Source organism: Phallusia mammillata, chromosome 7 (assembly GCF_965637545.1).
Source record: "Phallusia mammillata chromosome 7, kaPhaMamm4.hap1.1, whole genome shotgun sequence".
Classification (NCBI taxonomy): domain Eukaryota; kingdom Metazoa; phylum Chordata; class Ascidiacea; order Phlebobranchia; family Ascidiidae; genus Phallusia; species Phallusia mammillata.
This window is the reverse complement of record NC_137258.1, coordinates 10,471,335-10,480,959: the sequence shown is the minus strand read 5'-3', so window position 1 is coordinate 10,480,959 and position 9,625 is coordinate 10,471,335. Positions and strand designations below refer to the sequence as shown.

The window sequence follows — 9,625 nt, the reverse complement described above, 5'->3', positions numbered from 1 at the left end:
AATCAAAATTCCAACCTAAGGTACAAATCGATGTGCCATCACGGTCATTAATAAAACGGTATGTGTCTCAAAATAGCAACACTGGTGTTTTTGTCCTCTGTCGAGTACTTCAGAAGTTTAATAACCACATATGTTTTTCACTTCAACTTTACTTTTTATAACAGAGAAACCAAACTCACATTCAAGCGTCTTCTTCCTGCCGTTGTTATTTTATACATAATGTTTAAGCCTCATCAGCTCAAATAATTTCGGATTTATTAAGTGATCAGTAGATACTTTGATAAAGTTAGTAGCATTTTCCACAAAGTGTCGCCAAAGAGCAGTCATCTTTTGACTGTGGTCATAGAGCGATTTGAACCAACTTTGAAAGCCCACCACGGGGTGATACATTCCTAACATATTTCTTCGCACCTTTGTAAGTTCTGTAGTGACTACTTGGCTTATATAGGTTGTAATACGTCAATGCACCAGTACAGGTGAAATTGAACTTCAAAACAACTTGTAATTAGAGGTTTGCATCACAAGGACCCACGCGCATTTGTCAATTGCACAATAAAAACTCAAAATTAGCAATACATATAACCAAGAATTTCTCTAGCTTAAGTGATTTTGGTTTGCGTTTGCGTATACTGTTGAGGGTTTTTTTCTTTCGTGTTGTAAATTCAAGTGTTGTGAATTATTTCTACGTGACTTGTGGTATCACCGAAACAGTATCAACGGCATTTCTGGAATGCATTGTGATTCGCCTGACAAAACCCAAGCTATGTGGTTACTAACCCCAAAATTAGTCTCGCATATGATGATGACCTGCCGAATTCTTCGGTCGGCCGCAAAATTCCATGTGACGTTAGAACGGCTCAACTTTCTTTGCCGTCTCCTTTTTTCGCGCACAGCGACAGCAGATAAATACGCGCGCCGCGAGCGTAGGGCATTCACTCTGCTCAGAAAGACTTGTACGTTCGAGGTACGCAAGACGACCTACTACGACTGCCTTACGGCGAAAAACGACTGAGAAACTTCAGCAGATCAGCTCATTTACTTTTTGACACCTGACCAACAAGTCAGCGACTTAGTTTTTAAAAATCAGCCGAGAATTATTATCAACAACGAAGATGTCTAGTCTTATCAACGTTATCCTTTTCACCTGCATCGCAATTGCAACTTTGGCCACGGTAAGTGCAGATGCTGATGTGTAGTGATTCGCGTTTAAGGCAATTGGCTATTATAGTATGAAAAGCTATGCTGAGTTCAGTGGGTGACTGCAAAAACAAGTTGACAGAACAGTCGACTATATTTAGCCGCGTGGCCTCGTCTGGACTCGTTTCGCGTTTGTGTTTGCTGTCGGGCACCTGGCGAAGTGGCGGTCGCGAGAGGAATTTGCGGATTATTTGATTGTTTGTCTAAGCAGCGCTACTACGAACACACAGGAGCCGAATAAACGCGACGGGATATGAAGTTATGTATTTAGGCGAGAAGGCGGATCGAGCGTTACCAGCTAGGGCCCGGTACGGATTACCTCGCCTTCCCGTAACACCTCACCATTATCGTAGTTTCTCCCTGTCGGTATGCGCTGATGAGATCGTTGATCGGGGGACAAGATACGGCAAATGTGTGCGTTCAGCTACCATCGCAATGTTAATCATACGGCGCATGGCTAATTGCAGTGGATATAACTGATCGGGCAACGACATTCCACTGCCTTCGGGCATGCTGCGACCAACTGGAAAATTCAGTCGTGTCGTGATCTGGTACAGCTATAGCGGGCTGTTAAAGCAGCAATTATTCTGGGCAATTTCAAGTTAATCTTTGTCATTTGAATTCCTGAAACCTATTGCGTGTAAATCGCAGTGTTATTCGCTCAGCAGTGATCACTTAATTGTCTTGTTTTTAACCTGGTCTGCTACTATTTTTAGCGTCGATCCCCCAAACACCTTGTGTAGCCGAAAGCAACATTCCCGGGCTGTTAAATAGATTCAGACTGTTATTGGTCGGGACCAGCCGCGTCGCCGCCTTGTCTTTCGTACCGACCTCGGTCGCCTTTCAATTGACCCGCGTGGGTATCCAAACACCCCACGCCTTTATTTCAGTATTTAAGCAACGATGCAAAGCAGCAGCGATGCTTAAACACAAAGGAGACGCTGCTGTTGGAAAAATACTCCCGCCTTTAGAATCTAAGCAGTTACAAATGGGCACTTATACAGATTTCAGCTCAGCTCGGTTCATTATGTTTGGGGGGCGGGATAAGGCGAATTATTTGGCGCGATAAGAATGCGCGAGTTGATTACCAAACACGACAGCAATCACGAGCGGAATTTTCACACACACTAGCTGGCGACCTACGAGCCCGAGTTCGCCGTCAACAAGATCAACGCCTGAGGCTGAAACGCCTGGTGCATTTGAATGCAAACAGAGCAGGCGCGTGGTTTGAAAATATACAGCGTGTTAAGAGGAGGCGGTGCGCACGAGACGCTTTTCTAGATTACGCTCGCTAATCTACGGCCGGTTTGCTCAGACGAAGGCTGGCCGCCGAGACATTGTGTGCGACCAGACAGGAAATCATACGCCGTGCCATGTGTGTGTATCAGGTACACGATTTTGGCGTTGTCTAATCCACTGACGGTCCGATCACGACGAAATCGCGATTTCGCTAAACGCCAAATGAATCCCAAATCCACGGACGCACATCGCCTTTGCTTATCGAAAGTTGGGTACCTCGAGGCCAATGCTGGGATTTCTAAGAACTGATCACACGCACATATGGTTGTGTGCTTGGTGGGGGTCTGAATTGTGCCCGTAGATAAAAGCCTACGATAGCTGGTTGGTATTTTAGTGCGGTTTAACAACGTCTAATGGAAAGCGGCACAACATGCCTCACACGTAGTAAGAATGCTCGATCATTCGATAAACCTCTCCCTTTTATGATTTTCCCAGGTTTCGGCCTTCGGAAAGATCCGCGCGGTGAGCACACCATCCCCAGCATGTCGGCGACGATGCGCTAGCTGCCCAAAGGTGACTTCGTGCCCGGCCGGGGTCAGCATGGTGACCGACGAGTGCGGCTGCTGCAAAACCTGTGCCAAGCAACTCAGCGAACCCTGCGACGAGTTCAACCTGTGTGACCACACCAAGAACTTGTATTGTAGTTACAAGGACGTGGACATTACCAGCGGCATCTGTGTCGGTGAGTAAATTGGCTTTTCCACACAGCTACACAAACAGGCATAGCGCAAATTCTCATTCGGCGACACGTTTGGGCCTGACAACGTTTTGCCCTTGTGTCGGCAGCAATAATTAAAATCTCGTGTTACGATCACAAACGAAGTGTGCGGCCCCGGTGATGTAAGTGTAGTGTGATTTTTCATATTCAGTTACTTTTGTGGCACGGCAAACATCAACATAGACTGTGTGGTGACGAAAGTGTTGCCCCGGACGAACAATGGCTCGCATTGTCGCAAGCACGAAACTAGATCTGGGTTTTCTGTCGTTAAACAATCCTTCAGTAATCATTTCGAGCATACGAATCGCTTGTATCATATTGACGGCGCGGGTCGGAAACAATGCCCTCGACAAACAGCATGAAACATGAGCGCGTGTTTATTCAAAGCTTATTAAGTTTGTCGCGACGTCCGGACCCATGCTTGAACACGCATTCCTTTATTTGAACAGCAAAGCCAGGCCGCTCCTGCTTCTCCAATAGCAAGACCTACAGGAACGGAGAATTTTTTGACATGGGATGCAAAGCCACCTGCACCTGCTTGGACGGACACATCGGTTGTCAGCCAAAATGCCCAATGACCGTGTCTGCAGTACCACCAAAGGTAAACACCTACCTATGTGCACATACGCACGTTACAACCATTTGATAAACATTGCCCAACTCGTGTTTATGTCGGTTAGAATCGTTTAGTATCTCCTGTTGAATGTGAAGCGTTTCCGCTAGCGCCATTCCGGATGTCGTGATTCCAATGCTATTTACTCTCTGCAGAATTGCCCGCATCCACGATTGGTCACCAAACCTCACAAGTGCTGTCCTGAATGGATCTGCAGATCGCACGGACGCAACAACACGACTTCCCACAACCGGGTGGCTCACACACCACGAGTAGTGACCCGCGCCCGCCCATCAATGCTAGAAAGTAAGTGTTTGCTACCGCTTGGAATCTTTTAAATCAATAAGGTCTTTTATACCATTCCGCGTATACAAATGACTGGCTTTCTATCAACACCACGACTAGGCATTGACACGCGATGTTTGTGGATACGCGAGTGTGGGTTCGAGTCAAATGGGTCGAGCGTGCCGCGTTGACAAAGATTTACAAATCATTTCACGTCGCCGGCGCCGCACCAGTGGAGTCAGGCCCACGCCAAAACACGCATCTCGTGCGAAACTACTTTCGATGGCCCCCTGAGCGACCTGGCAAAGCAAACACCCTGTGTACGGGCTGTAATAACAGCGCGTGGGCAACGGCGCGGGGCGACCAAGTTTACGCCGGATCAAAAGCGCATTGATCGGCATAAACCACCGCAAATTCCTGTACAAAGCGTGATGGCAACTTGTGGTTTCGTTAAATTTCCGAATTCGTTGCGCGGAATTAGGAGTTGGAAATCAAATTGACCACAATCGCTAACTCCCTTCACTTATTGAGCTGCGACACGCAAGAAGTTATGGTTCCAAAGCCGCAGAACAAAATAAGGGATCGCTGTCACGACATTTTCTGATGGCGCTGAACGCGAAATGCATGAGTGCGGCTAGCGTGCCGCTAAAACCGACATTGGCCAAAAATGCGGCTGTTTACAGAAGTTTGACAAGCCACGTTGACGTTGCGGCATCGGTTTACGCATCAAACCGCCGCGAGGGGGAAAACTAGCAACGCGCCGACGATTACATGCATTTCGGCTAAAGGTTACCACGCGCACGTTGTAAAGTCGTCGCGCTTTAACTAAAAATACTTTTAAGTGGCATGCAGAGGTATGCAGACGCGAAATTGCCTTATATGGTGTTTTCGCGCGTTCGCCTAGCAGACCACCGGTAAATAACAGACGGATGCTCCACATCGCTCCGCGTAGCACAACGGCCTCCTTTCTGTACTAGCCGAGGGCGACTAATAGAAACAACACAATGTTTATCACAGTTGCCGCGGGCTCTTGAAAATATCACGGAGAGGGTATTGAAATATCACTGGCTAACAATAGGAAGGAATTCACGGCATTCAAGTTCAATGTATGCTTGTTTGGTGACCGAATCACTCATTGTTGTTTTCTTTACTCAGCTCGCCGAAGCCAACCAATCCAGGTTACGATCCGTGAAGATAGTTGTGTGGTGCAGACCACTGAATGGTCCCCGTGCTCAACCACTTGCGGCTGGGGAATCTCTGAACGCGTCACCAACGACAACAAAAACTGCAAACTCCGCAAAGAAAAGCGAGTCTGTCAACTTCGCCCTTGCAACAGTGATCCAACCGCCCACATTAAGGTTCGTATTTTAAAACCTTACACTGTAATACATCTGATTACTAACGTGTGGTAAAGTAAATGCAAAAGTATCTATTCATTTGGCAAAGTATCTAATTGGTCTTTTGTTTACAGCGTGGAAAGCGTTGCGTCCGCACAGTGAAGCCACAACGTCGTGTTCGCTATTCCTTCTCTGGCTGTCAATCAAAAGTGTACACTCCCAAGTATTGCGGCAAATGCACTGACGGAAGATGCTGTACTCCCAAAAACACCGTTACCAAGGCCGTAAAATTCACCTGCGAGAATGGCTTCCAGTTCAAGAAGAGAATGATGGTGATTAAATCCTGCCAATGCAACCAGCGATGTGCCGAATCGCCCAATGACATCTTCCACGCTTTGCGTCACATGGGTGGTGATACCTGGCAGGCGTGAGCGTTGTAGGCGATTGGTGAAGAGAAAGACGGCAATAAGAGTTGCCAGCCACTGAATGGATGAGAGACAACATCCAAATGGATCAGGTGGACTTGGTTGAGACAACCAGTTGGTCTGTGGGTTGGGCCTCGGCGCCCCGCCCTGGCGCGGACCCCAGACTACGTCCACTGTTATTGATCTTTGAAGTGCAATGGAATGATGACGTGACTACATTCAAACGACAGCCTTCTTGGTTGAAATGAGACTCGAGCTAGCGAGCAACACTCCTCCACCCTTCAAACCGATGCCAGCATCATGTTGGGGTGCCTATACATTAACATTAGCCGAATCGCCACGGGCAATTTCATCTACAGTTTTCAACTCCAAGCGATTTTTCTTTTATTTTCAATGACCTACATTCCAAAATGTATCGAATCTATTTTTTTGATTATTTGTTTTTGTACCAAATTCCAGTAGTGATTTTGATAATTATAATGGCCAATCATTCACTTACAGCTGTAAAGCAACCCATCGGCGACAGTAGAAATTAATAGCCTTTAACCGCGGTGACCTGTAACCCAGCAGTTTGCTGATAGCACTGCCATGAATCACACTGTCTGGGTGCGCGTAATCTCGTTACAATGGCTAAGTTCCTTCAATGCGTTTTAGTGCCAGATAAATCAAGTTGCTTTGACCCCCCTTTTCGTCAACCAATCGCAGGTCGGCCTTCATGCCGTCTCGTCTTGCTAGTGTACGCGGGTTCGCGTTATTGTGGCGCGCCACTCTACCGGCGACAATAAAACAAACCTCACCCCAGGCGAAACCGACCTGCACGGTTCTACCTGGTATGTGGCTCGCGTGCGAAGCAACTTGGTAAGAGCGAACGGAGAGGGTCGAGCGCACTGAATCTCGCCTCCCACCCCTGATCCGCTGTTTACGCCAAAGTTAAAATATGTTTGCCTTACCACCGACCTACACCCAATTGCCACGGCGCCAAACGTTACTTCGAAATATCAAGAGGACAAAACGCTAGCAACACCCCATAAAACCCTGTGACTGGCCTTAGTATCTTTTTGCGTGTACAGTTGTGATTTTTTAATACGTCGTGTGTATTGTGTATATTCTGTGACGACACCAGTTAACCGCTGGACTGAGTCCAGGTCGAGCTAACAAGGTGACCTTTTTTCGTGTGTGTTTTAGTGTGTTGTAGTATTCGTTTAGAACTGTGCCCCGTATTGTTTTTATTTCCCTTGACAACTATGTACTAACTGCAAACGACGCGTTTCATGGCTTTACTTATACTGGTAGGAATGTCGACGGCGTCGGCAACGAGGTTTCAAACCCTCTACTGTCGGCACCACCCATTGTCTTAGTTTTTGTAGTCTTGTCGTTTCACGTGTTTAAAAAGTAAACAGTCATTTCGATTGTTTGAAGCATGTTTAGGTGAAACTCTTTAAAAAATCTTTTGAGACCCCCATGCTCCATTTTGCCATTGATTGAAGTACACAACCTCTGTCTTTGTTTGTTGGTTTGTTGGTTTGTTTGTTTGTTTGTTTGTTTGTTTGTTTGTTTGTTTGTTTGTTTGTTTGTTTGTTTGTTTGTTTGTTTGTTTGTTTGTTTGTTTGTTTGTTTGTTTGTTTGTTTGTTTGTTTGTTTGTTTGTTTGTTTGTTTGTTTGTTTGTTTGTTTGTTTGTTTGTTTGTTTGTTTGTTTGTTTGTTTGTTTTATCTATTTATCTCGTTTTGTACTTCAACTTCATCTTTTTCAAAGTGTCTTATTTTTGTATGAAAAACTGCACCTGCCTTACAGGCAAGATGTAAAATAAAAAGTTGGGACAAGTACCCAAAAGACATATACTTACTTTGGTTTTCTTGCTCACAAAGTCTTTCTGCAAAGCCGTTAAAGCAAGCTGCGATAAGTGAAAGATAAGCAGGCGTGAAAAGTCAGCCAAGCAGGGCTTAGACACTTGCTCGATATCGGAGCAAAATGTCAAACAGCTTGTTTAGCAACGAAAATAGCCTTATCAGGGAGAACACTTTTCCAGGTGCGTTTTTTACCGCATCATGCGAAACGATGTTTAGGCGCAGTTTAGTGATTTAAAGCCACATACGTCAGCATGCTGAACCGGTGGACGTTTATGGCTGTTTAGAAATGTTGGACCTAAATGCTAAACGTTTCAGGGCTATTTTTATTGAGCTTAAGTTCCTTTCACAAACGCAACATATCATTCACGTTTAGACATATTATCAAGTAGAGAACACAAACCTTTGTTCAAATAACACAGACAATCAAAACTGTACAATATTATTGTCGCCTCGAAGAAATCCATTGGTTAGTGGTTTACCATGATGTTAACATCATTTCGTAACATGACATGGATCGTAATCGGTCATGCGGACGTGAGTAAATGTAAGTGGTTGCTTCCGAACAGATCGTTAATTTTTAGACAAGTCCGATCGGTCTTCTTCGATCCTGCATGTTTGCCAGCGTGGAGGTGATCGCCCACTTTAGAAACCCGTGCGTGCCGCGGTTGTTTGTTGTCCGCACTTAAGCGCGTCTAAACACGCAAATATAAATGGCCAACAACTCAGCTTCCGATTGTCAGTGCCTTTCAGTACGCGCACCTGTAATGCGATCTTTAAATCGCGCCTTCTCTGTGTATTCGGATAAAGAAAGAGCCTGCGGTGACTTTCGACACCATATCTGCGCGCGCAAACAATGTTCTGGCATGAAAGGGAATAGTGGGCAGGACGGCTAAAACAATGACAATGTGAAACTGCATACCCCTGGGACGGTAGGACATTTTCGACTCCCCCAGCCAGTGTGACGCGTCATAGCTCATCTTGCCTATATCGAGTCATACTTCTTGGTTGTACAGTGCCCCGGCGCCCCTGTTGTTTTCCACAACTAATTGGCGATGTTCGATGTCCGAAGGAGCTGGAAGGCGGGCAGTTGGATTATGTTTCATTCACTACAATCCACGCTTTATTTGCACCATTAACAACTTCATTATCGACGGAAGTGCCTCAGTGACGGGGCGTGTGTTAAGAAAAGTGGATTCGCGTGCGCTCCGACGCGGTTCAGTTACCGATCCTGGTTCCAGCAACTCCATTATTCTCTCCAGAGCTTGAACAATAACGGTGGTTTCTCGCACTGGAATCGATCCCGACACCTTCTTCTTTCTATGATTTGATGACGTAGGCTATCAAGGACCGATGATAGACTTACACGCGTTGCGGTTTGTAACAGAAAGGCTGTCACGCCAAAGGTATACTGGCTTACATGAGTATAGGCATTGTATTACTGCCCAAAATCGATAGCGCTGCAATTAGATACTTGGCTGTGTTATGGACTATACATTATACAACCGTATGAATCACTTTCAAAATCATTAGTTATAAAACCATGTCATCATATTTGTCCCCCACTTACCGGCCGAGTGTGGTACCAAACTCGCAGCCATATTTATCTTTGACAATGGCAGCTCCAGAATAGAACCACTTTGAGGAGGCCCTCGAGCAAACCCGCGAAATGCGATAAATGCCGAGGATCTACCCCCTGCGAGGTTTATCAGGAATAATATCGTGCCCGCAGATGGCATCCGATCATCTGACTGGCGTGAATATATGTAGGCGAATATTCCTTGAATGCCGTCAGCCTACTGGATCACGCGTAATTGCTTTCCTAGGTAACGAGAAGAGGCCTCGACCCATGTTCCCACATATTGTCGAGTTATTCGGGCCGGATTACACAGCAACTACACAATA

The 9,625-nt window shown here is 45.9% G+C and overlaps 1 protein-coding gene across 1 annotated transcript; it reads left to right on the top strand.

Moving 5' to 3' along the window:
- Positions 1-917: 917 nt before the first annotated feature.
- On the top strand, positions 918-7,710 carry LOC145238785 (CCN family member 2-like). Its single transcript, XM_080102049.1, has 6 exons — positions 918-1,172; positions 2,932-3,178; positions 3,664-3,815; positions 3,983-4,133; positions 5,268-5,470; positions 5,584-7,710. The coding sequence occupies exons 1-6, from the start codon at positions 1,113-1,115 to the stop codon at positions 5,878-5,880; spliced, it is 1,110 nt and encodes a 369-aa protein (XP_079958175.1). The 5' UTR covers positions 918-1,112; the 3' UTR covers positions 5,881-7,710.
- Positions 7,711-9,625: the final 1,915 nt, after the last annotated feature.

Bases quoted from the DNA above. Each gene is read 5' to 3' on its own strand.
- LOC145238785 (XM_080102049.1), top strand. From the start codon at position 1,113: ATGTCTAGTCTTATCAACGTTATCCTTTTCACCTGCATCGCAATTGCA. The intron at 3,179-3,663 runs GTGAGTAAATTG...TTATTTGAACAG, and splicing joins TACCAGCGGCATCTGTGTCG to CAAAGCCAGGCCGCTCCTGC. The intron at 4,134-5,267 runs GTAAGTGTTTGC...TTCTTTACTCAG, and splicing joins CCGCCCATCAATGCTAGAAA to CTCGCCGAAGCCAACCAATC.